Source organism: Mangifera indica, chromosome 2 (assembly GCF_011075055.1).
Source record: "Mangifera indica cultivar Alphonso chromosome 2, CATAS_Mindica_2.1, whole genome shotgun sequence".
Taxonomy (NCBI): domain Eukaryota; kingdom Viridiplantae; phylum Streptophyta; class Magnoliopsida; order Sapindales; family Anacardiaceae; genus Mangifera; species Mangifera indica.
Window position 1 is genome coordinate 17,769,463 of NC_058138.1, and position 27,647 is coordinate 17,797,109.

The 27,647-nt window shown below is 34.0% G+C and overlaps 6 protein-coding genes across 8 annotated transcripts; 3 read left to right on the top strand and 3 right to left on the bottom strand.

Annotated features, from left to right (window-relative positions):
* Nucleotides 1-75: 75 nt before the first annotated feature.
* LOC123208894 (histone H2A-like) lies at nucleotides 76-4,106 on the top strand. Its single transcript, XM_044626518.1, has 6 exons — nucleotides 76-420; nucleotides 499-710; nucleotides 2,965-3,041; nucleotides 3,131-3,237; nucleotides 3,327-3,405; nucleotides 3,785-4,106. The coding sequence occupies exons 1-5, from the start codon at nucleotides 211-213 to the stop codon at nucleotides 3,372-3,374; spliced, it is 654 nt and encodes a 217-aa protein (XP_044482453.1). The 5' UTR covers nucleotides 76-210; the 3' UTR covers nucleotides 3,375-3,405; nucleotides 3,785-4,106.
* A 753-nt stretch (nucleotides 4,107-4,859) lies between these two features.
* Nucleotides 4,860-7,492, bottom strand: LOC123208893 (small RNA-binding protein 11, chloroplastic). Of its 3 annotated transcripts, none has more exons than XM_044626517.1 (4): nucleotides 7,332-7,491; nucleotides 7,181-7,249; nucleotides 6,981-7,087; nucleotides 4,860-5,152 (listed from the first exon to the last, which is right to left on the bottom strand). In XM_044626517.1, exons 1-4 carry the CDS (start codon nucleotides 7,366-7,368, stop codon nucleotides 5,081-5,083), a joined length of 285 nt encoding a protein of 94 aa, XP_044482452.1. In that variant the 5' UTR covers nucleotides 7,369-7,491; the 3' UTR covers nucleotides 4,860-5,080. The 3 variants fall into 3 exon arrangements, with proteins under 3 accessions (XP_044482452.1, XP_044482451.1, XP_044482450.1); XM_044626516.1 differs by lacking the exon at nucleotides 4,860-5,152 and adding an exon at nucleotides 5,567-6,130 and having other exon boundaries at nucleotides 7,332-7,492; XM_044626515.1 differs by lacking the exon at nucleotides 4,860-5,152 and adding an exon at nucleotides 5,567-6,130 and having other exon boundaries at nucleotides 6,966-7,087; nucleotides 7,332-7,492.
* Nucleotides 7,493-9,755: 2,263 nt separating this feature from the next.
* LOC123208891 (histone H2B.3) lies at nucleotides 9,756-10,502 on the bottom strand. The gene has a single exon (XM_044626513.1). The coding sequence runs from the start codon at nucleotides 10,408-10,410 to the stop codon at nucleotides 9,970-9,972; it is 441 nt and encodes a 146-aa protein (XP_044482448.1). The 5' UTR covers nucleotides 10,411-10,502; the 3' UTR covers nucleotides 9,756-9,969.
* A 2,237-nt stretch (nucleotides 10,503-12,739) lies between these two features.
* On the bottom strand, nucleotides 12,740-16,240 carry LOC123203793. The gene is made up of 2 exons (XM_044620258.1): nucleotides 15,618-16,240; nucleotides 12,740-13,164 (listed from the first exon to the last, which is right to left on the bottom strand). Exons 1-2 carry the CDS (start codon nucleotides 16,151-16,153, stop codon nucleotides 13,158-13,160), a joined length of 543 nt encoding a protein of 180 aa, XP_044476193.1. The 5' UTR covers nucleotides 16,154-16,240; the 3' UTR covers nucleotides 12,740-13,157.
* Nucleotides 16,241-18,591: 2,351 nt separating this feature from the next.
* On the top strand, nucleotides 18,592-20,450 carry LOC123201176 (40S ribosomal protein S15a-1-like). The gene is made up of 4 exons (XM_044616654.1): nucleotides 18,592-18,747; nucleotides 19,341-19,488; nucleotides 19,600-19,760; nucleotides 20,205-20,450. Exons 2-4 carry the CDS (start codon nucleotides 19,356-19,358, stop codon nucleotides 20,301-20,303), a joined length of 393 nt encoding a protein of 130 aa, XP_044472589.1. The 5' UTR covers nucleotides 18,592-18,747; nucleotides 19,341-19,355; the 3' UTR covers nucleotides 20,304-20,450.
* A 2,756-nt stretch (nucleotides 20,451-23,206) lies between these two features.
* Nucleotides 23,207-27,489, top strand: LOC123201169 (ras-related protein RABE1c-like). Its single transcript, XM_044616642.1, has 9 exons — nucleotides 23,207-23,603; nucleotides 23,709-23,817; nucleotides 25,099-25,171; nucleotides 25,268-25,368; nucleotides 26,062-26,127; nucleotides 26,372-26,469; nucleotides 26,744-26,806; nucleotides 26,880-26,972; nucleotides 27,087-27,489. Exons 2-9 carry the CDS (start codon nucleotides 23,745-23,747, stop codon nucleotides 27,165-27,167), a joined length of 648 nt encoding a protein of 215 aa, XP_044472577.1. The 5' UTR covers nucleotides 23,207-23,603; nucleotides 23,709-23,744; the 3' UTR covers nucleotides 27,168-27,489.
* Nucleotides 27,490-27,647: the final 158 nt, after the last annotated feature.

Consider the following 27,647-nt stretch of genomic DNA (forward strand, 5'->3'; position numbering starts at 1 on the left):
CGGATCGATACCAACCCATCACCAACCGCCGATTATAAAATAATCCAAAGGTACAGATTTCTCCACTCCTATACCCCGTTCACTTTTTAGACTGCTCTATAAAACCCAACTCATCATCACAACAAGCCGAAATCATCTCAAATCAAAGTAGCGTGTCATTTCATTTCTCGTTACTCCAACGTTTGTAATCTTAGCGGTTCGGGTTGAATCATGGACGCAGTAGCCAAAGTGAAAAAGGGAGCCGGAGGAAGGAAGGGAGGCGGTCCGAAGAAGAAGCCAGTTTCAAGGTCTGTGAAAGCCGGGCTCCAGTTTCCCGTTGGTAGAATTGGGCGTTACTTAAAGAAAGGTAGATACTCGCAGCGGGTGGGAACCGGGGCTCCAGTTTACATGGCTGCCGTGCTCGAGTACCTAGCAGCTGAGGTAAAAAATTGTATCTCGCTTCATTTGGGATTTAATTGTAAATAAAAATCATGACATAATGTTTTTGAACCTGTGCAGGTTCTGGAGTTGGCCGGGAATGCTGCACGTGACAACAAAAAGAACAGAATTATCCCCAGGCACGTGCTTCTGGCTGTGAGGAACGATGAGGAGCTTGGAAAGTTGCTGGCCGGTGTGACTATAGCCCACGGTGGCGTGTTGCCGAACATAAATCCGGTATTGTTACCGAAGAAGACGGAGAAGGCGGCCGGCAAAGAACCAAAGTCTCCATCCAAGGCTACCAAGTCCCCCAAAAAGGCCTAGTTCTATTTTGAAGTGTATGTTTGTGGGGAAACTGTAGGAAAAAAAAATGATGGATTTGAAGTTAGGATTTTGCTGGGTAAGGAGTGATGAATGAAACCACTTGTTTCCTTTCTTTACCCGTTTGTGGGGTTCCAATCGAATATTATTTTTCTTGAAGAAAGTTATGCTTAGCTTTTGTGTTATAGTGAAGATGATGCTTAGCTTTTCTGTAATTGGATTTCGCTATTAATGAAACAAGATGCCGCCTTTATACGAGCATTTAAGATGTAAAATTCCCACATGGCTGACAATCTTCCTCTACTTTTTTCTTTCATTTACTACCAATTTTGTACTTCACCTGTTTTTATATGTGGTCAGTTGTAAAATTAAATGTGAGATAATCTTTTCGTATAAAATGAAGTGGGATGCGTTGTTGCAAAAGTTCTTCAATTCATTACTTTAAAGGGCAGCCATCTGATTTATCGTTGGATAGGTCGTAATCAATCTGAAGATACTAACAAGCCCATTGATATCTTTGACTCACCAAGCCTCTTTTCTTAAAGCTATATTCTTCTTGTGATTGATTCTTCCAATGGGAGAAAATTTCCTGTTGTTGCCTCCTGCCAGACAATTGCCATTTGAATGGTGGGTGTTTATTCTTTGGTTAGGAGCTGCTGATGGGGATAAAATCAAGAACCCTGAGGTACAACCCTGTGATTGTTATGCTATACAAGTGAAACTGACCTTAATATTTTTTGTAAAGTCAAGGTGCAGTTTTTTTTTTTTTTTTTTTTTTAAGTAAGACTATATTAAAAAAATGTCAAACGAAATCAATAATTTAAGTTTATCTTGTTAAACTATCTCTATTAGCTGGAGATAAGACACAAATTAGCTAAGAATTATACAAAAACAATATTAATTGCAAAAGCTATGCAGAGAGAGCCGGCGTAACTAATACTCTGCACAAAACACCGAAAAAGCAATGAAACCCCACGAACTGGCCCATGAAAAGGAATTCAAAGCAGGGAACCAAGAAAACAGGGAAAGCACTGGGACGAAAGGCAGGAGCACCCAACAAGGACCGAGCTTCATTTACAATGAAGAGATCCCAAAAAAACAAACTACACATTCAAGGGCAGTAGCACCAGCCAGGCGTAAACTTCTTAGACTAATTGGGAGCAGCAAAAAAGGTGGGGTAAAATGCAGCATTTCTTGGTTAATAATATTCAAGTTGGAGGCTTCCCTAACACACCTCAGCCTTTACAAAATATCTGGGTCACCTCTCTCTCTCTCTCTCTCTATTTCATTTATTTTTTTAAGTTTTTCTTCAGGAGTTAACACCCGCACGAAGAGTCGAATGCTTTCCATCAACCTGCTCTAAGTGTATCAGCTTAATAGTAGTATAATACCTTTGTATTCTTTTTACCCAAATTCTTACCTAAGTCTCTTATCAAAGAGCTTGTGGGAAACTAATTCTAATCAACCTTCAATTTTACCTAAATCTCTTATGGAAGAGCTTGAGTCCATTTTATTTGAATTTGAGTTCAATTCAATTAATTAGTGTAACTTCCTTCTTCTAATGTTTATTTTGATTACATTAAACTTAAATATTTTTTGCTTTTATAATAGCCATAAAGCAATGCCTTTATTATTTGATTGGTGCGGCTGTTTTGTTTTTGCGGATGTTATGTCGTCTTTATCTCTTCACCGTTTCGATGTCCACCTTATAGAAAAAACATAACACATTTTTAAGTGCCCGTTTCTGCATTTTTATCCATATATAAAGATATACTTTAATTTAAAAGCCTGTTTTACTAATCTCTGTTAAGACTCTGGGCCCATTTTTCATATAGTGTAGGGTCATATTTTCGTAAATCAAACTTCCCAGGTTAAAATGTAATTCTGCCCATAACAGTACAATTATTTGTGGAACCTAATGCTAGGCAGAAACTCAGATCGTCGACTCAGAAGTTGGATCCCCTAAAACGCTGCAGAAACAATTCTACCGCCGGGTTTCTTTTCACATTCTACAGCTGTCATAGGCCGTTGCACAAATCCCAGTTGGAGATGATGCACTGTGTGAATAACAGCGTTCGTTTAACCAGGTGGTTTTCGACTGGGAACTCTCGCGCTAAATTATTCATCGGAGGTCTCTTATTCATCTTTTTTCACTTTGAATCGTTGTTGTTCTTTGCTTGGAAAAAAAAAAAAAAACTTTCTACAGTTTGGGGTTTGATGTGTGTTTTATTCAGGGCTTTCTTATGATACAAATGAAACTGTTTTGAAGGATGCTTTTGGAAAGCATGGTGAAATTCTGGAAGGTGATTTCTTCTTAATTTTATCCCATATTATTGTGATTTATGTGTTATTGCCAATTCTAATCTGTTAATCACATTAATATCTTTATCAGTTAAAGTTATATGTGATCACGTGAGTTCCCAATCAAGAGGGTATGGGTTTGTGCAATTCACTTCTGAAGCTGCAGCTAGTGCAGCTAGTAGAGAAATGGACGGCCTGGTATGTTTGAGATTTTTTCAAGCATTGATAAGTGCCATTTATTTTCAAAATAAATAAGGATGTTCATTTTCATGTTATGATCATTTCAGGTCCTGGATGGCAGAAGTATTCGAGTGCAGTATGCACACAAGGGATGACTTGTATTCTGGTTGCTCTGCTTTATTTATCGTAAGTTGGGAATTGGGATGACAACTTTTGCTGGGTTCCAAAATTATTTCTTGGTGATCCACATTATACATACATACATACATACATACATACATATATATATATATTTTAATTTTAGAACAGATGGAAGTGATGAAGTTAAATTGGAACTATGGCAAGAATGGATTCTTCTGAAATTATTGAACTAAGAGTATTGTTGTTTTGATACATGTACCAAGTGAATAGAGCTCTTCTTCGAAAGTATCTAGGATTGATGATTTGCAGTTCAAATTTTCTCAGTTTAGCTCAGAACTATCATTCATCATCCACTGTTCTGGTTCCATTATATCAGCTTTATCTGATATATGATTTTCCTCCCAATGCATTACACCTGCCGCAGTCACATTTGTTGCTGGTATCTGATGTTCTTCAAACTGCATTCCGCCTCCATTTGCATCTGGTAGCATCATGTATATGGTATCTGCCATCCGACGTTCTCCTCCCATAAAGGCATTTGGCGATCCTCCCAGAACTGCATTTCACCTTCTCTTCCCAAGCATCTGGTTGCGGCCAAAGCAAGTGCCGCATTTTATTCATTACACTACCCCAGCAACCTGCTGAAGATGTTTTGGGTACCAAAGTAGTCAATGAGAAACTTACCAGGATTTTAGTGAAGAAAAGAAGCTTAATCAAATTTTATAGGAACAATTTTTTATGGTATTTACTGCTGAGTCATTATCTGATATTTGGAAATTGGAACCCATGTCCCACACACATTCACATTCTTAACATTTACCAAACCAGAACTACCATAAAACAACAAAAGATATTTACCCACAGAAACATCCACATCAAAAAAAGGTTTAAGCAAACACCCAAGAATCTCCACACCCTTAATAGTTTGTTCAAAGAGAAGGAAACAGGTATTTGGTTCTTGGAAGGTGGCATAGTGGACGATCAAAGATTTACAACTTCCCTAGGACTAACCCCTCTCCTCTCCTGGCACTAATGCAACACTATCTAACCCGGCACTAACTCCTACAACTACTGCCCCACTAAACCCTGGCGGGGAAACTCTTCCTCACTTTCACAACCACTTCCGGGGTAAGGAAAACACTTCTATGCAGAAACCCATTGAGGAGTGCAGAAACCCATTGAGGAGTGCAGAAGCAATTGTGAGGATATTTACATGTGCAAGTTGAAATATCCCAGGCAGATCGAGAGAAGTAATTTCAGCCCAAGTATGTAATTAGGATTAGGTAAGGCCTTTACTGTCATTAAAAAAGAAGGAAGTACAAAGTAGCAGGTTAGAGACAAATGTATCCCTTCCCCCTTGATTATCCCCCTCCATCTCTGTCCCTGTCTTTGTTAGGAAATCCTCTACACCAAGGGTGGAGCAAAATTTGGTTTACCGGGCCCAGTTCCATCCCAAGTAATGAATACCACATCATGATCCATGTACAGGAACCAAAAAATTAACCGACTACTTATGAAAGATTGCATTCCCTTTTGCCGTTTTGGAACTTAACCTTGTAAGTATAATGCTACACATTTACATGAATTCTGAAGACAACAATTTCTAAGAACGTCACTCTAAAACTCCTTGTTTGAAGAAACCCTCCTCCAATTGGTTTTTTTTTTCTTTCACAAAAAGCAATGTGATTCAGAAACATTTCGATAACTCCTATATTTCCAGTCATGAGCTACCATGGTTTCCAGGATCTTCATTCTTTGCAACTTCAACAAAGATCAGCCTCCCATTGACCAACTGCACAAAATAACAAGGTAAATTTAAATTAGACTGTAGGTGTTTTCAGAAATAAATTTTATAACATCTACAAATCGGTAATACAAATTACCATCAAAATGCAGCACAAGTTTCCAACAAAGAAGACAGCCTTCTTACCGTAGTATGTCAAAATGCAGCACAAGTTTCCCACAAAGAAGACAGCCTTCTTACCGTAGTATGTCACTATGTCAACGAATTAATAATTGACTCATCCAACAGACTCAGGCTAAAAATATCCATTGAAAGAGATTTAAAAACCCTACCAAAAAGCAGCTCAGCCAGACATGCCAACTTCAAGTTGTTTGGCAGGTCAGCCTCAAATGTCCTCCGTAAAGATATTCTAGAGAGAAAAAGAAGTGCAATAAAAGGTTCAGGCTTGAACAATCACTCAACTTAGGTCAGGAACTTTTAACATCAATATCAGTTAAAAGGTTCAGGCTTGAACAAATTTGCCTGTTACAATGGTTTAATTACTGAAGGAGACAACATATAAACCATTTATTCTGACAAGATGACTCATCTAAATTAAAATTTACCAAGAATGGTTGACAAGAGTCGGAAAAACCATTTATTTAACTTTGGTATTCTGAAGCATAGGATGCCTTGTACTTTTGACGACTATAAAACACTTTTTATACGCAGAGGCGTAAACATTGATAACACTACTACCCTTTCAAAGCAGTACTCTCCATTTCCGAATGAAACTGAAAAAGTGAATACTTAAAGCCAAAAGCGTTCAACAATACTTGGCATAATTTAATCAGTGCTAAAGATATGCATTCCTTCCTGTTGCTGTCACCCACAAACTGAGACAGATACTTTCTTATAAGGTAAATGGTCAATAGCCCACCATTTTCTTGAATCACTTCATAATCTGAAGACTAATGAAGTCTCTGAAGACTGATGGGGCATGCTTTCTTTCTTGATAAAACAAAAATATGATAGGACATCATGCAACTGCAAATGATATGCTGTCAAGGAATAATAAAAAAGTATGGAAAACATGGATGCACAAAAATCCAACACAGATATGGGTGTACGATGTAGCATAGATGCAGCAGTATGCAAATTTCGAAACGATTTGGATAAGATAAACAAGGATGAACTAAAAGAAGAGATATATTTTGGAAGAATCTGATTCACTTCTTAGATTTAAATATTTGTTCATTGACTCTGTATACGTTTGCTCAATACATGAAATGACACTGCTTCAAATTATAAGCTTGTGTTACTTAACTTAAAACAATCACAAATTTGACTAAAGAAGCAAAACCATCCTACTTAAACCAAATTGAAATACACAGGCACTGCATTATCCTAGTTAACATTATCTGAAAAATAAATATCAATAATTTGAACATGCTCCCCTTTCCTCTTTTGCTAGGAAAAAATGAAAATGAAGCGTTAAAGAAGGGGAAGTTATGTAATGTTATTATATACATAGAAATAATAATAATTAAGGCAGGAAAAAAAGATGAAAATGGGTGTAATTGAAAGACAAAAAGGAAAAGAAGGGTTTCCACAAGACAATGATGAAAGAATTGAAGTTACAGGAAAACAAAGGTTGGCTTAATTACTTAAAACACAGCGGTGCCCTACTTCAGTCTTTCTACATAAAACATCACTCTACTACTTCTTCCCACTCTCAATATTTGACTTATCCCTCTCTTTCTCATCACGAAAACTTTAGAACAAACATATCAATCAAATAGTCATGATTAGATAAAAATTTTCAGAAACTTCGTTTTTAAAACTCTGTTATGCGCATATTGAGGTAAAAATTAGTGGATACGAGTTTGAGAATTACCCTGCCGTTCATAGCCTTTAACGCTTTCTGCGCCTCAACCTCTGATTCAAAAGAGACAAAACCGAACCCTTTCGGCCTTTGAGTTTTTGGATCTAATATCATCCTCGCTATACACACAAATCAGCAACCCAAAATCAACAACAAATCAGTTGAAAACCAAAAAGAAAAACAGTGAAATGAAACATATCATGCTAAATCACCTTCCGTAACAACGCCAAATCGCGAAAACAATCTCTTTAGTTCTTGATTGGTTGTATAAAAAGACAACCCTACACATAAAACCAATAATCAAAACCTCCCCCCACATAATTACTTAAATATATCAAACAAAAAAGGGCTTAGAGAGGTTACGGCTGACGAAGAGTTGCGGGCTGAGTCTTTTAGCCATTTCAGGATGCTGGTTGTGACGCTGTCCGTAACTTGTAAGTTGAGTTCTTTTTTTTTTATTTCAACGACATGTCGTTCATATATTCATGCCGAAAGACCAGACATGTCATTTGTAAATTGTAACTCATTAACAAAACAGGCATACCTGTCTGGTCATAGGGCATTTCAAAATTATTTCTTCCAAGTTAGAATAATAAAATTTACCATAAAATTATTGTTCATTTATTAATCTATTACAGATTGATAATTTGAATGGAATAATACATAAAGCTAATTTTAAAATGCATTGAAAACAGTAGCCTGATCCATGGGCCATAAATTTGAAGGAGCTAGAGTGTTCAAGTTACAAGACACAACTTATGAGAGTTAAAATGAAAGAAGTCCCTCTCATGCGGGCAGTTTAAGAAAGCATATACCGTTTCGTTTCTGTAGTCCAAAAAATATATTCCAGTTTCTCGAGTATGTCCAGCGAAAATAACCGCAATCTCACTTCTCATATCACCTCTCAAATGCTAAGAGAATCAACTAAATCCATATGTATAAAACTAAATTGCAAGAAGTATGAAAAAGAAGTGCATCTGTCAATCTCAAGTACTCAACTTTTAGACAAGCACTCTTGTTTCCCGGTCCCAAGTTAATGGTGGTAACAGTAACAGTGGGGGTGGGGGTAATACTAGTGGTGGTGTTGGTTGCATCTGAAGGACCATCCTACCAGCCAAGACAACAGCTTGTCCCCTATAAACAGATTTTTCAATCACGACACCACAAAAAACTTTAAAACTTCAAAACTTCACATATTTTACACTCAAAGGAACTTACATAAGCAAATACAACATTCCTTCTCGGTGTCCATAATCTCGTAATAAATCTTCAACCTGAGGAAGTAACAGTCACTTCCAATACTTAAGCTCAGTATGCAGTGGAAGAGTTTTTCCAGAGATGGATAACTACTACAGTATTGCAGAGATAAACATTTCGAGAAGTTCGAGAATCAATACTGTGGTGTGCTTTCACTTGTCGTTCAATGAAAAAACTAAATTTAAGAATCAAAGTTTTTGGACAACGGCATTTTCTGATTTCGTTATCCGCATGTAACGAACTATGAGAAGATAATGGCTCTTGCAACTTATAGATTGTACGGAGAAGCTTTCTCACAGTTTTTGGAGATAGAGAAAATTCAAGAAGAAAGTCAAGTCTGGAACATAATCAAATTACAGAGGAAAATCCATAGTTTTCTGTCATTGCAACTTTGGTGGGTAAAAGATGTATGGAAGTGTAAGTGCTATAAAAACTTTCAGCTGCCAACAAGCGAAGCAAATTTAGATTGTGCTTCAAATGAATGGAAATAAAGAAAGCGAAGAAAGAATTCTTGTTTTTTATCAAGTTTTAAGAGAGAGCAAGAGCGAGACAGAAAAAGAGATTACTGATCCTGACATGGCCAAAAACAGCAGAACAAGAGAAAAAGAATAGCTTACATGGTTGTGGAAAGAAAAGAGAAAGTTGCTTCAGTTTGTTCGGTCACAATTTATAATTGCCTAGAAAATACAAAGATAACTACACCGTTGAACAATTCAATTGATAGGTGTAAAATACATACAACCAAGCAAAAATTTATGCAGGCAACCGATCAGAGTGCAGAGAAAACAGACTAGGCTGGCCAGAAAAATTGATGAAAAAAATTTGGCCATTTGGTTAACATGGGGAGACTGATACTTGAATACATAAACATTTACCTGAGTATCTTTATATTAAGAGGGAAGAAGACAGACAGACAAACGGATTGAAAAAAGGAGCTTCTGTGGGTATTATTAACAAACTATAAACCTTTGAGAAACAAATAGATTACACTCTATGCATTTATACCACAAGCCAAAAAAATGCCTCAACTATTTTTTTCTTTTTTTCTGAACATCAGGATTCAAGCATACCCAACGAATTCAATCAAAAATGCAGAATCAATACAAAATCCCTATACGCAAAACTCCATTTCCGCACAGTTTAATAACCTCATCAACATAAATTGAATAAACAGATTAAAAAACTGCATAAATCTCTTAAAATTGGCAAGTATGCTACCTGCATAGTAAACTAGGCATAATTCATACATGAAATGAACAAAAAACTCTAATATAAAGATCCGAAGCACCAATTATCCGCACCATTATTACTGAGTTTTGATACAAGTCCTTAAAAGAAAACGCAGTTTTTGTTCAATAAAAAGATAACCTCATCCTAACCCAAATCAAGTAATTTCGCTATAAACCCTAACCTAATTGGAAAATAATCACAATAGCATAAACTCAACAGGCACTAAAACAAACACAACCATAACTCAGACAAAATTTAGGGACACCACCAAAAAACCAAAGTGAAATAAAAATACTAAAATGGAAGCAAAAGAAACTACGAAATTATATCCCAATTCACATCATATCACAATAGGGATGAACGCTAAGCTCAATCACACCCAAATAACAAAATACAACGTAATAAGCCCTAGAAACCCACCCCAAAAAACCCAACATATTCATCTACTAAAATTAAAATTCTAACCCGACTTAGTTACACAGACACATTCTGTCAATTACACTGATAAATTCCTTCAAGATGAAGTGAACTTAGTCACGGCCTTAGTACCCTCAGAAACGGCGTGCTTAGCCAGCTCACCAGGAAGTACAAGCCTCACAGCTGTTTGAATCTCCCGAGAAGTAATAGTGGGCTTTTTGTTGTACCTTGCCAACCTGGAGGCTTCTTGAGCAAGCTTCTCGAAGATATCGTTGATGAAACTATTCATAATTCCCATAGCTTTTGAAGAGATTCCGATATCAGGGTGGACTTGTTTGAGGACTTTGAAGATATAGATCTTGTATGTCTCAGTACTCTTCTTCGTGCGCTTCTTTTTCTTGTCTCCAGCGGCGGCTTCCTTCGGCAACTTCTTTCCGGCCTTCGGCTTCTTCTCAGCCGGCGCCTTCTCAGCCACCGAAGTTTTCTTCTCCTCGGCTGGTTTCTTCTCAGCCGGCTTCTTCTCTGCCTTGGGCGCCATTATAATTGATATTTTGCGTGGAAATTGAAATAAGGGTTTGGATTCTTTCTTACTCGTTTAGAAGATAAGAATTGCGTTGTGAAGTGGTTTATGAGTTGGAGCTTATATATAGATGCGAGAAATGGACTATAATTGGTTGGTTAGGGCTCATGCGGATCGAAGACGCAGTGAATCTGGAACGTCGGATTAGACTTTGGGAAGTGGTAAATCGACGATGGATATGGTTCGAAATCAAAGTGTGCTAGTTTGTGACGGAGATTGATGAGTTGGCATCTATCTGGATCGTTGGATTGGATCAAATGTTGGGTAAATGGATGGTCGAGGTGGGTATAAGGGTTTTATTGGGATGAGCGACGTGTCTAGCGGGTGAATAATGATAACATAAACTTGCGGGGGAGTAGGCCACCCAAACCTTTCTCGCTTTTATCCATTCACGAAAAAACCCTTGAATTCTAAGTTTACGGATTTAGATGTCATCCCTCAAAAATTCCAATCCCCTATTTCATGTCCATTTGTGTTGTGAAGATCTTTGAGGGTTGTTTGGTTAATATTTATTGTTAGGCCAACTAACATATCCCACCCAAGATTTGATGCAAATTCCTTTTTTTATTCATTAACTATTAAAAATCTAAATATCCATTTATTTGTTAAAATTTACTATTATTGTCAAAGGTAAAATAGTTATTTAATAAAAATACTTAAAAAAATTATAAATTCATCACATTTTTCTTTCAAGTTTAAAAACTAACAATTGCCTCCACTTCCCTAGCTAAAATTTAAAAAATGACTATTTTCCCTCTAAAATTTACATTTCCCCCTTGTCATTTCTCCGATGACTGAAATTGACTAACCTTCACACTCTCATCTCCCAAACTAGAAGGAATCATCAGTCATAGTCGATCAATGATTCATTGGTGAGGATCTGTACATCACACAAATTGCATATGTTCTCATCGAAAGAACATTAATTGTCGAGAGCCACCAAAGAGGAAGTCTAGTGTTGGCGAGGAGAATAGAAGGAGAAACATTGTATCTTTCGACAAGAACAAATGAAGGAGCATAGTGAAACTTTAAGAGAGAAAGAGACGCATGAAAACTAAAAGGGGAAACATCAAATCAGGAGTGTGCTAGTCAGTAAAGATATTGTCGGAGATGAAGGTTAGACTGATGGGCAAGAAATTGCCACAAAAAAATGTCAAAATGATAGAGAAATCGACGAGAAGAGACGAAGGTTAGACTGAAGTTGAAGAGGGGTTTAATTGAAATATTTTAGAAGGGTGGGAGACAACTAAAAATTGGAAAAATATGAGAGGTTAAGTTGAAAACCCTAGACTTGGGGTGAATGTAGTTTTTAAACTTATAAAATATGAGATTAAATGGCAAAAATAAATATTTTAAAACTTTATGATAATTCTAAAATATGAGTTTTAAATAAAAAATTTATCCTTAAGAGTAACAATGAAATTTAACAGGCAAGTGAGTATTTATTTGTGTAATAATCTTTCTTTTTATTTTAATAAAAGATTATTCGAACTAATCAAAACCTAAATTATTTTGATCTCTCCATTGATCAAAATCTAAAGGGCCGTTTGGTTTTATGATTTAAAGATTATATTGATAATTTAGTTTTTATTACCTTTTTTTGTTTGTCAGTAATAGAAAATTACGATACTCTTCTATTACCAATACTAATATGACAAGTAATATAGATGGTAATTGATTACTACCTTCACCTTAGATATTAAAAAATTACCAAGATAATATTGATTTTATTATAATTATATTATTATTTATTACTTTTTTGAAACAAAAATAAATTTATTTTTAATTAATATAATAAATAATATAAAAAAATATTTAAAAATAATTATATTCAAACACATTTAAGTAAAATAATTTATTAGTATTCTTTTTTTACCTTTAATCAAACACAATAATTATTTATACTTATCAAATTTTATCAAATATAGTAATCATTTATATGCAGTAATTTTTTAAATAATTTTATCTTCAAGGTAATCTTTTTATTTTAGTAATAAAACATTACCCAAACCAGAGGTTTCTTAAATGGTTTGATTAGTAATAAAAAGGCACAAAATATTTATTTTACAAAATTTAGACAGATAAAAAGATAGTTGGAACATGACAGACTTGCCGGCATAACTTACCAGTTGTACATATCCATCACAAGCAATCGAAATTTATCATATCCGTATTAAACAAGTCTTTTCTTCTGTCAAATTCCCAAGGAAAGCATCAATTGAAAAGCATTCAACTGCTTCCAACATATAATTTCTTTCTCAGTAATCTGCAAAAGATTAAGCAACAATTCAACCCAAACGGGGAAAATAGATGCATTATTTGTGAAGGAAACTTGTGAGAACAAAAAGGTAACAATGTTCTAGAGAAATAAGTCTTAAACAAAATGTGCCACTTTTTCCCCTTCAATCAAGGGAAATTGAGATGTCAACTGTCATATAAGATATAATGATTCAGATGAATTAGCTATTCCTAGCCAATTAAAGGTACCTATGAAATTTATTGGCAGTTGAAATAACTAAAAAGCCTTAAGTTCAAAATTTTAAAAAGCAGAACCCCAACTTTTTCCTCAGATAAGTCCCATGAGAAGAGAACCATTTCATCAGAACATAAAACCTAGAAGGCAACTAATGAAGCAAAGACAGAAATGCAAAGCTAGCTCTTCAGATCTTCAGGCTTGCTTGGAACATCTGCACAAACAGCAACTCTTACATCCTGCCAAAGAATAAAAAACAACTGACTAATAAGGCAAGGCACATATCACAATTTCTGAACAATAATTACCAAAATGATGCACAATAAATATGTAGAAACAAGCACAACTACTGAAATTGCTCAAAAAGCATGCATAAGTATACTGTTGAACAACACAAATGATGGATGCAATCAGACAACCAAGCAAGAAATTTATGCAGTCAACCAATCTGAGTGCAGAGAAGGTTAGACTAGTCTGGCCAAAAAATTGGTGAAGAAAATTTGCCTTTGGTCAGAATGTGGAGACTAATATACATGAAAACGTATACATTTGCATGTGTATCCTTCCATTTATTAGGAAATAAGACAAATACAATGAAAATAAAGAGCACAAATCTAAACCAGATGAAAGAACTGAAAGAATGGAAATAAAGAAAAAATAAATACGTGGATAAGTGATAAAGACAGTTTTAATACCCACACGTAGAAGATTTGCTGAATTGTCGAAAAACTTGTGTCAAAATGCAAGCACATCTCACAAATTCATTGCTATATATTCATATTTCCAACCTCACTAATCTCCATAATGCAGTGTTGCCACTGTACCAGAATTTTCTTACTAGTGAGCCAACATGGCATACTAATTTGCGCTAAATCTGTTTGGAAAGCTTATTCAGCAGTTTAAAGAAAACATAATTCCTCAGGAATCATTCATTTTTATCATTATATGGAAGAGGGCTATCCTTGTAACAGCTGCATCATATTACTTTCAGGAATACTCAACTTCCAAAAACAACTCAAGTTAGCACCCCTCTTCCAGCAACCCAGTACTACAATTTTTAACCATCTAAGAAAAAAGTTACAATAAAATCATTGAATTAAATTAAGAAAGCAAAAGCTAGGTCTTTTAAAAAATAATGGTGTCAAAAAGGCATTTTAAAGAAAATGACTAACAGATTATGCATTAGACAGTTTGATGAGAGCTACTTGGGCAACAGACTTCTTAAGAGACTATCATCATGTATTGAAGTATACAAGGTTACACATTAAAGAATACATCAATCAATGCACATTTCCAGCAGATGGTTTTCTTTTTCTCCCTTTCTCCAAGGAGAAAGAAGACCAGTAAAAATTTATTATGTGCCAAGGACCAGTTAATAAACAGATTCAACCAATAATCAAAAGCATGGCAGTTGTAGAAGAAGTCACAGTACTCAAGATTCTGAACAACCTCACGAAGAGAAATATTTAGAAGTAAAATGATGCAGCAAATACATTTCTGACCAAAACAAATGCTAATCTACCAAACCAAGGGTGGAATAGAGGAAAAAACAATTTTTTTCATTAGAATGCAAAAAGAAAAGATCCAACAAACATAAAGAATTCTAATCCATAGCCATAATGCATAAGATATAATGTAAAATCTGATCTAAAATCATTAAAATTCCCTATGTTCCAACAAATTTTGATCTAAAATCAACTCTAGCAGAATAAGCAGCATTACTTTGTCACTAAATTGAGATAGTATTGAGATAAGTTCCTTTCTTTTAAACATTTTTGCATTGACAATTTATTCATTGATCACCTAAATAGAATGAAAACAGAAACGGAAAAGCAGAAACACAAATATACAGAAAAGGAATCATTGAAACGAATCTTCTCAAAAATATAGGAAACGAAAATATAGAGACAAGTGTATTTATTAAAAATATACGGTTTTTTTAATATTACACATGACAGTTACTAAGTAAACTCTATTCAATATCTCAATTTAATTGATAACAGTATACAAAACTGAGGCATGACATAATAAAATATAAATAAATAAACATAAATGTACAGTGTTGACAGACAGTTAGGAAAGAAATTTATTGAACAAATAAAATTTATTGATTTCGATTTTTTACCAAAGAATTGCATTTCAATTTTCTTATTTTAAATTTCTGAAAATCCTCAAAACGTTTCATACCAATTTTTAGAAATTTCATTTTTTGAAACCTTACGCAAACATAGAAACTCAGTCCATGCAGCCCTTTTGTGCTTCCTAGTTGATCACTAGCAAGTACAAAGTGGCCCAAACATATACAACCAAATAAAAGTTATGAATGGTTCACAAAATCCAACAGTGCAGCCAAAGAAAGGGCAAACTAATCCCCATGTTAAACAATTATCTATTTGCTAATATTTCCTCTGTACCATCAAATCAATATGAGCAACGGCAACCAACCTTAAACACAGATCAATCCTGACAGTTTTAATACTTGAGCTTAACTCTCAAATTTACAGATATAATTTGATGAATACAAACTTCATAAAAAAATGAAGCTTCAACCCCACAAGAAAAATATAAAACTTAAACCCTAAAAGCTACAATCAGAAAATAAATACGTCAGACCAAGCCCTCAAAACTAAAAACTTATATGCAAGCAAATCCTTCAATTTGTAATGTAATGCAGTGGGATAAAAATAATTACCTCCTAGAATTGTCACTTAAATTCCTGCAAAAGACCCTCCCATCCGTCAAATTCAACCCGCCAATAAACTGTCTCAACCCAGAATTATCCTCTTCATCTTTCTCTTCTTCACTGTCTTCATAAAGTACCTTCTTCATCATCCTCTCATAGTAACTCCCGTACACATACTCTTGCGTGTACCCACGCTCTGCACTATACGACACCACGTGTCCATGCCACTCCCACACTCTACAATCCGACTCTAGTTCATCGTGAAACGACACGCACACGTAGTGCTCTCCAATGGATATCGATTGACCCGAATTCGGTTGCAACGATTCGATTTTACCGCTGGAAATTGCCTTGATAATTTCTCTCTCGATATGGGCCTCTTCCTTGAGTATTTGCGTTCGTTGAGCGTTGTTGTTGGTAATATTTGCGACTTGCTCTTGGGGTGGCGGTTGTTGTTGAGAAGTGAAGAGGGCCCTGTTGGGGTTCAAGGATAACAGTGATGGACTCAAAATCGAATCCAAATTGTTGTAATTATATGAAGCCATTGTCGCTGTTTAATTGTTGGTTTTGAGATCCTTGCTTGGCGGGTACGCTGGTAACCAAGAGGAGTCAAGAACATTAAGAAATCCAAGACAACTTAATATAGTGAATCATCTTTCAATACACGTGTATAACATATGCGAAACAAGGTGCCTTTGATATCATCTTATTATTTACCCAAAAAAAAAAAAATACCATCTCTTATTTATTAAGCAAAGTATTGTTATTATATGATGCAAGTAAAAGGATATGGATTATCGTATTTATAATTTCTTTTATTAAATTTGAAAATGTTAATATTTTACAATCCGATAAATTTATAAATAATTTTTTTGTTTGTCACTTTAGCAATTTATATGCTATTAAATTGTACTGTTGTCCATCACGACGTAAAATTTTATGTATTTGTTTAAAATTATATATAACAAAATTAGCATATAAATTTAAATAAATATAATAATATTTAAATGATTTTAAATAAAAAATAAAATAACACCTAATCATATAATTTGTATTCAAATTTGTGATACTATCCAATTATATAAGTTTATTATCAAAAACAAAAATAAAAATAAAAAATTAAATTACAATATATCCGTAAATAAAGCAATTAGTTATATATTTCTAGTTAAAGTTTAGTCTATTTCCAAATTTTCATCTGTTATATTTTAAAACACCAAACTTTCGGTGGAAATAAGTCTTTTTGGGCAAAAGCAAAGAATTGGATGTCTTTCTCTCACACTAAATTTGATTTCGTAAGCCCAATCTTCTTTCGTAAACTGGCAGAAAACAATATAACAAACAGGAAGGCAAACTTTACCACCATCGCATGCAAACATTTAGAAAACACTTGGTTTATATTAACCTTTTATTTTTCTAGTAGTGGTTGTTTTATTATTAGTATTAATTTGTCAGATTTGTCACGTAATAAAAAATTATCATACAATACATATAATATAGAAAAAAATATAGTTAACACTTTCGTGTCAGTATTAAAGAATTTAAATTATTCTTATTTTATTAAAAATTTACTATTATTTGTTAAATTTTAAAGGGCGAAATATCATGGTATTCAATTAAAATATCAACTATACTTAAAAATCTATTATGATTGTTTTATCCACACACACACATACACACACACACACACACACACACATATATATATATATATATATATATATATATATATATATATATATGTATATATATATATATATATATATATATATAATATATATATATATATGTATATATATATATATATATATATGTATATATATATATATATATATTTATATGTATATATATATATGTATTTATATGTATATGTATGTATTTGACAAAAATATTCTTGTATTCAATTAAAATTCCAAGTCACCCATCCACCATTTAGACCACCACCCCCCATTGCTTGCTAATACCAACGCCACCACATTGCCACCAGCACTTGCCAAAGCCTTGGATTTCAATAGCCAAAACTCTAGATGTCAATGATGTCATCCAATTTGAGGAAGCAGTCGCTTGCAAGCTTGGAAGCAATCACCTTTAAATTGATCAACCCTCCTCATAACATTACTTCAATGATGTCAATTGAGTGTAGGGGTGAGGTACCTAGCCGCCGCCGCACACACCATCAACCACCTAGAACACTAGTAGTTGTAAAACTCTTATTCAAACCCCATTTTTTGATTTATTATTGTTTTTCCTTAATACTTCTCATGCAACCCCACATATTTGATTTATCGTAATTTTTCTCTATATTCGCATCTTCGATTTAATTTATTATATTTAAGAGTATTTCAAATAAAATAACATTTCATTATTATTTTATTATTGATAATAACAATAAGAGCTGTTTGGTTTTAGTTAATAAAAATTATCTTTATAATCTATATTTTATTATTTGTATTATCTTATTTGATTTATCAATAATAAATTATTGTAATAATCTTCTTTTATCAATAATGATATGATAAGTAATATAAGTGATAATCTGATTACTATATTCACTTTAGATATTAAAATATTACCAAAGTAATATTAATTTTATTATAATTATATTTTATTTATTAATTTTTATGACAAAAATAATATCATTTTTAATTAATATAAAAAATTATTTTAGAATAATTATATCTAAAAATATTTAAGTAAAATAATTTATTAATATTCTTTAATTATCTCTAACTAAATACAATGATTATTTATACTTATTCATTTTTATCAAATTTTAGATAATTTATCTTTAAAATAATATTTTAAATTTAATAATAAAATATTATCATAAGTTAAATGCCTCTTAATTATTTACACGTGTTATTGTGCCATTTATTGGGATGGTAAATTTAAATATTTACCTCCACGCCCCTCAAAATACTTTATCTGAACTGGGCCTAATCGCATATTACTGATTCCAGACCCACGAGGAGTAGCCGAAGGGGAAATTTTTGTAAATACCCTCCTGTCTAGAGTCCAAATAAGCCTAATAAAACACTACATTTCAACGCTTGCCATAACAAAACCCTACTTCTTCTATCTTTTTGCGCTTCTACACTATTTTGAATCCTCAGAACGCAGCCGCCGTTTGTGCTATCCGGTAAAACTATTAACAACTTATCGCTACGTTCAACGGATCCGATTTAGTTTTTCATTCTTATTATTTCTCTTGTTTGAGCAATTGTCTTTTTTTATCTGGAAATTATTGCTTGATTGTAAATGTTATAGTGCATCACAATGTTCAATAACATAAACAGTATTTTGATTCATTTTGCTGTTTTAATGTCGTCTATCTTTTAATATTGGCTGTGATGAAATTCTGCAATTTGGTTGTGATAGTTCAAAGTTATGATGAATGGAATCACTTGTTACTGTATTTGTTAGTTTAAAACATCTTGAATGGAAGAGAATCTTTAGGTGTTGCGAAAATGAGAATGAGTTTCATGTTTCCAAAGACGTTGAAAGAAATTGTTACTGTAAAATTGGACTTTGGCAACCAACAATTTAATTCAATGCAGTTCCGGAATTTATTTCATAAGTGAATGTTATTTTTACTAATTTGCCTCATGGATGCGGCCTAATCAGTTTTTATCTTGAAAGATTTGTTTACTGTTTTTTAGAGTTACTGACTTATCGATAGGTTCTGTAGTTTTGTTCGCAAAAAGTGTTAATTATCTGTGATATTAATGGCAGCTTGCTTTTGTAAGCATGGTGAGAGTTAGTGTCTTGAATGATGCTCTTAAGAGCATGTATAATGCAGAGAAGAGAGGGAAACGACAGGTCATGATCAGACCATCTTCTAAAGTGATTATCAAGTTTCTTTTGGTCATGCAGAAACATGGTTCGCATATTCTTTTGTCATAGGTTTTTCATTTCTATTCTTGTTTTGCTAAAACGATTTTGATAATTGAACATAAGTGTGCTCATTATTCCATGAAAATTGCTTTTATAGGTTACATTGGAGAGTTTGAGTACGTTGATGATCATAGAGCTGGAAAAATTGTGGTGGAACTGAATGGAAGACTGAACAAATGTGGTGTAATCAGTCCTCGGTTTGATGTTGGGGTCAAAGAAATTGAAGGCTGGACTGCAAGGCTGCTTCCTTCAAGACAGGTTAGCCTGGACTCTAAAACCCTAGTTATTATGAATTACATTTGTTTATATAATAATGATAGCATACAAGATTATTAGGCTTATGAAAATAAATCTGATGTAGAAGCAGCAGTGACAAGTTAGCTTGTATTGTAAAATCACATAGGAAAAACTGATGATTCTCTGTGGATAATATGGGGGATGTTTGCGTGTTAGAAGTTTGATGATATAATTGTATGACTAGACAGGAACCCTCTAATCATGCGCCCTGTACTTGCATAACGAATTACTTATATTGTGTGTGCCTGATGGGTAGTGTGTGGGTGTGTTGTGGTAACAATTTATTGTTTGGAATATTGGCCCTTGCATCTTGTGAGATTTTCTATTATGGGTACAGCCAACTGGTGGCCAATATTAAGGCTACTAAATAAGTTATGTGTCCTGATGAACTCAAAAAAATGGCAGTTTGGATATATTGTGCTGACAACATCTGCTGGCATAATGGATCACGAAGAAGCTAGAAGGAAGAATGTTGGAGGCAAAGTACTTGGTTTCTTTTATTGAAGCAAAGAGTTACGAGGAAACATTTGGAATTTTGCCATACTAAGATGGAAATTATGCCTTTTGTGCTTTGGGATGATTTTATCATATACCTTTATGTTGATTGAGTACTCTACTTAAATGGAAGTTTGCGATGATTTGGTTGCCTAATGTTGGTTTATCGACTTGTGGTTGTGGTTTTGTCCAAATATCAATGACGACTTATCACTCTAATGAATGCCCTGGTAAACCTTAATTAGGTTGTCTTTAATATTATAATACTTAGAACTACACTTTGATGTCATACTTGAAAGAATTATTAGGGGAAATTTTGACATGCCATTGAAGTGAAGATCAAAACCCTGTACAGGCTGTTATATACCAAGACCTGACTTTCTAAACTAACAAACAAATGTTGTTCAGAAGGATAAGTAGCTTAAAAAATGAGTGATACTATAGATACAAACATCTCTTTTTAACTTATCTATATAATCTGTTGGGGTAGGATATTTTTACTTTTTTTCTCAATGATAGCTAGCTTTCAAAAAAGATGAACCTCTTCTGCAGTTGGTTCATGCCGTGTTTTCTTCATTGATTACTCTGAAAAATATTACGAAATGTTGTATAGTATCTAGGCTAAAATTATAACCACACCATGAGTATATAATGCACATTATAGTTATTAAGGTACTAGCTTTTTGCCAGATCTTAGCTGGTTTCGGTTCGTACTTTTGTCAAAGGACTATCCCTGAGCATGCATTAGCAACTTGAAAGCTTACTAACTAGTTGATCAAGGCATTCGGCAACACATTTCTGGAAGCAAGTAGCATATAAAAATAATAGTAAATAACACATTTCTGACTCTGCAAACTGATCACTCTACAAGCATAAATTTATTAAACAGAATGAAACTTATATAATAGTGACCCTTTAACCTTGTTCTTATCCACACATGAAGGGGAATTTTTCCGGGATTAAATAATAGTAAGACTGATAATATAAAAATAGAACACTTAACTTTATTATTATAAATCTAAATGTCTACTGTTATCTTCACATCACATATCAATTTTCTTTATTGCAGAAGAAGGAAGATAAAACAAGCATTGAAGCTCCTTCTGATGAATCACATTGTTAACATTTTGATGTAATTAAAATCAAACTTATAGCATATTCCCATAACAGAGAGTAATAAAGATGACATATAGCCAATAAATCCTAGGAAGGAAGGTAACACTAGAACAAGCTCACATTATTAATAAAGTTGAGCTTCAATAATGCTTCATATCCAATCCCAGTATATATATTCATAAATTAAACAAAACAAAGCAAACAAAAAACTTCTTGATTTTCTACAGAAGTAGCTTGACTGGTGATTGCAATTTAGCATGCTCCAGCCATATAAGCATATATTTCATCCTGTAGATATACGTACTGCCAAAGGGTAGATAGTTGCCCATCTCAGAAAACACAACTTCAACAGCCAAGATTAATATCCATGTGATGATCATCATCACCAGTCTCCTCATCATCGGTATGAGAAGTGAAGGATGCCATCAGAGACATCGCATGAGATACTTAGGTTTGCAGTTGAAGAGGAAGATGAAGCATGGAGATGATTTGGTTAAAGAGAATGAGAGAAAGAGAGATTACTGAGGTTTAAAGGAAGGGAATTAAGTTTGTGGGAAGGGGATCTTCTAAGCATATGCTTGAAGCATTAAGTCGATGGCCCATTCTTTTCCCATCAACTTTTGTTATTTTTATGATTAAAATGGTGAAAGAGTGGGATACATGTAAAGTAGGAAGCCTAACCATCTTGCACTTCTGGCAATTGCTGTCATATTTTGCCATGTCACTGTATTTTGGACTGTAATAGTAAAACCTAATATTGGTTTAGTACTCGAGTCTTTGGAGTTATTCTACTAGATCGGTCACTCAATACCTTTGGTCTTTACCTGGACTCCATGAAAAATACAAGATTATTTTTTCTCGACTGATTGAGAATGGTTTTTATCTAGTTCATGACTTATTACAAGTAGAGGGCGTTTTGGGTAGATTCTCATAAACAAAAACATATTGTAGTCAGTTTGATAATGATCCAGAGACATTGTTTCTTCGGCCCAAACCAAGGAATCCTTGAGATATGATGCAAAATGAATCTCGTTCTATGGTTAGCTTTTTTCCCCATGCAAATAAATAATTTCTAGATACATGAAAGTTGAAGACATTCTGTTTTCTTCCACTATAATTTCTTTTTTCAGTCCTGATGGTTGAAGAGTTTGCTAGAAAGTATACAAAGAAAATTTAGTGTCTGGTAGAGAATTAAAGATGAATGATGAAATGTTAATAATGCAGATTCTCAGGGCCCCCGCGCCCAAAAAACAGATAATATTCCAGCTAGAGACTAATTGTTTTCAATTGCAAAGCTTTTTTAATTTAATCGAATCAATATATAAAGAAAAAAATAATCTTAAGTGTCTCTGTAGCCCCAAAAGCTTATTAAATGAAGTTTGTTTATGATTAAAGTTCCAATTAAGGTCTTAATGATATTTTCTTCTATAATTTGGTAAGAAAGTGATAATTATATTCCCTGTAAATGGGTAGTTGCAGAGGTGTAAGTGCTTTTAGAAGGAAGAGAGTAAATTTGAATGATGGGATAAAAAGAAGCAGATACAGAATGATGTCATGTCAAAAATATATATAAAATAAATTCAAAGTTTTACGATGTAATCGGTTTGATCCCTCAAAATATTCGTCCGGACTATGTCTGGTGTTTCGGCAATCAATAAAGTAGAAGGAAAAGCAAGTAAAAAAGGGTTTCTAGTATTGAAACATTCTTTATTTAACATGAATAATACAAAAATACACAGCTGTAGTTACCTTAGAAAGTAAGGCAAAATGATATGTGAACTGGAACTGGTCCACCACCAATTCATTCGCCATTATTTATTTAAGCACCACACCAGATTGCAATATATTTCGTCTTCTCTCAAAAAAGCAGGAGGTCAAAATCTAATCTCAAACTGACTCGCACCCCAGTGAAAGCTTTATAAAAGATGTTACATTCTAGTTGTTCAAAGTTCCTCAGCATCCTTTCTTTTCTCTCTCTCTCTCTCTCTATTGCTAGCGTGCGCAAGGGGCACCTAAAAAGCCGTTAAAAAAGGGGCGCATTACAGCCACCCAACCCACCTTACTCGGAGAGGTTTAATTTGTGTTTTTACCCTGTAGCTGCTGGTGAACCTATCACAGACTTAAATCTCATTTCCATTCAAATTCAACCAACCAAACCTCTCCGTCTCTCTAAACTTTCTTTTTTCTGATCTGGTAATTTTTATTTTATTTTTCGTAAATTTTCTTTTGCATGACTGAATATTGATATGTTGTGTCGTTTTCCGCGTTTTGATTTGTCGTTTTCGTGTTGATGTGCAGGGAGGTGTAAATTTTTTTGGTTGATTTTTGTTATAGATGGCTGCTCCACCTGCGAGGGCTAGAGCTGACTACGATTATCTCATTAAGCTTCTATTGATTGGCGATAGCGGTGCGTCATTTTTTTTCCTTTTTCAATTTCCCTTGGTTTTCTCGGGAATCAAGTGGATTAAATTTTGCCTAGATTGCATTGTGAGTTTAAAACTCGTTTCGGTTTTCCTTTCTCTGAATTGACTAAGATCTGATCACGTTTTTTGATTTACTTTCACTGCTGTTTTTTAGTTTGCATTTGTATTTGGAAGAGGATTTTAATTATTATTTTTTTGGTTGCTTTTTATATTCTAAGAAGCTGTTTGGCCGTAATTAGTTGAAAACGTGAAGTTGATCTCCTACGTCTTAATTTGATCAAAGTAATGTCATTTCAAGTTGCTTTACAGTTTTGGCTTAATACAGTGCTTGCTTCCTCACGAAATAATGTAATATTTTTGTTCATTTTTTGAACCTATAAACCTTTTCTAGTGTGTTTCACTAGAACTTGGCTTTTGAACTTTGAACTAATTTATTAGTAATTATAACAGTGAGGTAATTATACTAATTATGTAATTGATTTTACAGTGTACTTGTTGATTGCGGGAATTCAGATTCAGGGAACAGAGATAAATAATATTTTAGATGACTATTTGTTTTAAGCTTCAAATTTATTTGTTTGGATCACTTTGGCCTTTGGTATGGCTAGGGTGTTACTGGATGGGCTGCTCTCTTCTTTTCCCTTCGAGTCAAACATATTTGTTATAAACATTTGCAGATCATTCCATAATACTCAAAGAATATCATCCTGGGCGAGAACAGCCTTGTATAAGGTTGTGTTATTTTATCAATTTCTGTTCATCTTTATCCAGAGGTTTGCATAAAACCCGGTATTCATATCAGTAGGTGTAGTCTTATGTTTGTCATATTATGAGAACAACTCATTTAGTTTTTGGCTCTCCACAATTGAGTAAGATGTTTCTGTTAAAGTTGATTGTCAAATTGTGAGCCTAAACAGTCTTTTAAAATTCTGATAATGTTAGATCGATTCTCATTAGTTTATGTTCGGGACAATCATCTTATGTGGAAGTTATACATCAGAGCAAGTTGGTTGTTTAGTGATATGTTTCTGATTTTCCTTTTGGTTTAATGGCTAGCTTCTGGAACCTTTGAGGCATTTCTTCTTTATTTCTTTAGTTTAATTTGTTTCATTATTTATTTCTAAACTTCATAATTAAATTGTGAGATGTCAGACTAGAAGTCTCATCTGATTTTTGTTTGAAGCTTATGTTTTCTTCTGAAAATTTTGCATTTAACCTTATTTAATTTTTTTCTTTTTATCTTCATATTGTTATTACCTTGGCAGGTGTGGGTAAGAGTTGCCTTCTTTTGCGATTCTCAGATGGTTCATTCACCACCAGTTTTATCACCACCATTGGGTTTGTATTCTCTGAACTGTGAAGTTATACTGCTGCATCTAGATTTTTGCCTCTTATGAATTTCTTGTCTTGACACTGTCATTCTTGCTCATCCAGTATTGATTTTAAGATAAGAACCATTGAGCTAGATGGAAAACGGATCAAGCTCCAAATTTGGGATACAGCTGGTCAGGAGCGGTTCCGAACAATTACAACTGGTAAGTTTCTTGTTTTTATGCTTTCATTCATTTCAATTTTACTGGTGGGTCTAGATGTATGGAAGTCGCCCAGCTTATCAATGGTTACCTGAATGAAATAAAGAAAACTAAAATTGTGGCTCTTTTGACATTTGTATTATCTACCTTGGACACATCCAAACTGAACTCTATTGGTTTCATAAGCCTATTGAAATTTATGTTTTTCTTAAACATGGTAGAAACATTGAAAAATGTTTTTTTTTTTTTTTTTTTTATGAAATAGATGTACCAATTGCAATAGAATAAAAATCTTCCATGTGTGGCGTAAGAGGGTAGTCTAGAGCTTTTTGGAAGGTGGATATGGTCACATAAATACTATAACCCAGGACAGAAATCTGGTTTGTGGAATAATTCCCCATTAAAATAGCTCTTGTAGGTCTGTCGAAATGGTACATGGCTTCGTAAGTGCAAGTTGGAACTGGAGATCAAACTAAGCATAACTTGGCTGGACAATATTGCAAGTTGGGCTTTATTCCTAGTAATATAGATACTGGTTCTTGTAGATTCTGTTAAGCTGATTCTTCTAGTCCTTGTCAAATCTCTGATCCAATGTTTCTTTGTGTGGTTGATATTGATTATCAATACTTTTTAGGGCTGTAGATGTTTTATTTGAATTTTGCTTTAGTAACTCTATTGTCTTATTTCTTTTTACAGCTTACTACCGTGGAGCTATGGGAATTCTGCTGGTCTATGATGTGACAGATGAATCATCTTTCAATAGTAATCTTCACTCTCCTACTTATATTAGTTAATAGTTTGGATAACCGCACATATTGAACGATTGTCCCTTCCAATGTTCACACTTATTTCTTTTTGCATAACATTTGTGTGTTTTAATGGTCCCTCTATTTCATTAAGTTGGATGGTTCAGAATGTAGTGAATTTACCTACAATTTCCTTTATAGATGAATACATTTGTTTATTTTAAATTTTCTTATACAACTTGGCTTCTTATCATTTTCAGACATTAGGAACTGGATTCGCAACATCGAACAACATGCTTCAGATAATGTTAACAAGATTTTGGTAGGGAACAAGGCAGACATGGATGAGAGCAAAAGGGTATGGTAGTTTGCAAATGTTCTTGTTAAATCTTTCCATTGCTGTATAGTTACTGAGTTTGTGATATGTGCATCTATGCACAAGAAGGACGTGGACCTCTTCTGTGTATTTATAAAGAAAATAAGGGTGCCTTTTTTTTTTGGCGTCTATATCTTATAGAAAAAATATACTCTTCCTTGTGCGTTATTTTGTTTTTTCTTTGGATGAGAGTACCCGCTCATGCATTTGCTTTTCAATGTTCTGATGGTACTTTGTGCATTCTATATGTTTTCAGGCAGTGCCTACCTCTAAGGGCCAAGCACTTGCTGATGAGTATGGTATCAAATTTTTTGAAACTGTAAGTGTCACTTGTGATTGTTGATGCAAGTTGGGTGGATGATGGTTGATCTGACAAACATTCAATAATGCAGAGTGCAAAGACAAATCTAAATGTTGAGGAAGTTTTCTTTTCAATAGCAAGGGATATAAAACAGAGGCTTGCCAATACTGATTCGAAGGCAGAGGTATATGAGCCTGAGGCTGAATTTTATTAAAAGAGATGAAAAAGAAATTCAATTGTCAGTTTTAGAAATTAAACATTGTTTCAGTATACTTGAAGCGTTCCGTCTTGTTTGCAGCCTGCGACAATCAAGATTAATCAACAAGTGGCTGCCGGGGCTGGTGAAGCTCCCCAAAAATCGGCCTGCTGTGGTTCTTAAGAAGCTCAATTTGTTTCTGAGCGGAGGCAAGTAATGTTGTGACACATGGAGAAGGAAAATGGTGAAGGGAAAGCAACAGAACTAATGTGATTGACAATATGATGGGTGCGCTTGTACTTTGCTTCTTGACATTCTTTCAAACCTTTCTTTAGCGTGTGAAATGTAGTTTCTGATTATCTAGAATTTCGTTTGATGGCAACAGTTCTTTGTATCTTCTGACTGACAATTTTTGTTTTCCGCCCACTTAACCGTGTCATGATGTATGTTTATACTGCTAGTCTCTGTAATTTTAGAAGAAAAAAATTTCTGGTTTTCCTTGTCATGGCGCAATTGCCCCGAAACAATGTTTGATTTTTCGAAGCTGCGAGAGGAAGCCACCATTGACTGCTAAATTTGCCCTTTTTTAAGAGAATCCAGTAACCAATGAAACAGAAAGACAATGTTATAGTTATCACCATGAAAAAGTGCTAAAATTAAGAG

Excerpts from the sequence above, each read along its gene's own strand:
- LOC123208891 (XM_044626513.1), bottom strand. The coding sequence starts at position 10,410 with ATGGCGCCCAAGGCAGAGAAGAAGCCGGCTGAGAAGAAACCAGCCGAG.
- LOC123201176 (XM_044616654.1), top strand. The coding sequence starts at position 19,356 with ATGGTGAGAGTTAGTGTCTTGAATGATGCTCTTAAGAGCATGTATAAT. Across the intron at positions 19,489-19,599 it reads TTTGGTCATGCAGAAACATG|GTTACATTGGAGAGTTTGAG; the intron begins GTTCGCATATTC and ends TTGCTTTTATAG. Across the intron at positions 19,761-20,204 it reads GGCTGCTTCCTTCAAGACAG|TTTGGATATATTGTGCTGAC; the intron begins GTTAGCCTGGAC and ends AAAAAATGGCAG.
- LOC123208894 (XM_044626518.1), top strand. The coding sequence starts at position 211 with ATGGACGCAGTAGCCAAAGTGAAAAAGGGAGCCGGAGGAAGGAAGGGA. Across the intron at positions 711-2,964 it reads AAAGAACCAAAGTCTCCATC|TTATTCAGGGCTTTCTTATG; the intron begins CAAGGCTACCAA and ends TTGATGTGTGTT. Across the intron at positions 3,042-3,130 it reads GCATGGTGAAATTCTGGAAG|TTAAAGTTATATGTGATCAC; the intron begins GTGATTTCTTCT and ends TATCTTTATCAG.
- LOC123201169 (XM_044616642.1), top strand. The coding sequence starts at position 23,745 with ATGGCTGCTCCACCTGCGAGGGCTAGAGCTGACTACGATTATCTCATT. Across the intron at positions 26,807-26,879 it reads GTATCAAATTTTTTGAAACT|AGTGCAAAGACAAATCTAAA; the intron begins GTAAGTGTCACT and ends TCAATAATGCAG. Across the intron at positions 26,973-27,086 it reads ATACTGATTCGAAGGCAGAG|CCTGCGACAATCAAGATTAA; the intron begins GTATATGAGCCT and ends TCTTGTTTGCAG.
- LOC123203793 (XM_044620258.1), bottom strand. The coding sequence starts at position 16,153 with ATGGCTTCATATAATTACAACAATTTGGATTCGATTTTGAGTCCATCA.
- LOC123208893 (XM_044626515.1), bottom strand. The coding sequence starts at position 7,368 with ATGGCTAAAAGACTCAGCCCGCAACTCTTCGTCAGCC. Across the intron at positions 7,088-7,180 it reads ATTTGGCGTTGTTACGGAAG|CGAGGATGATATTAGATCCA; the intron begins GTGATTTAGCAT and ends TTGTGTGTATAG. Across the intron at positions 6,131-6,965 it reads GCAGGGTAATTCTCAAACTC|TTGCATGATGTCCTATCATA; the intron begins GTATCCACTAAT and ends TATCATTTGCAG.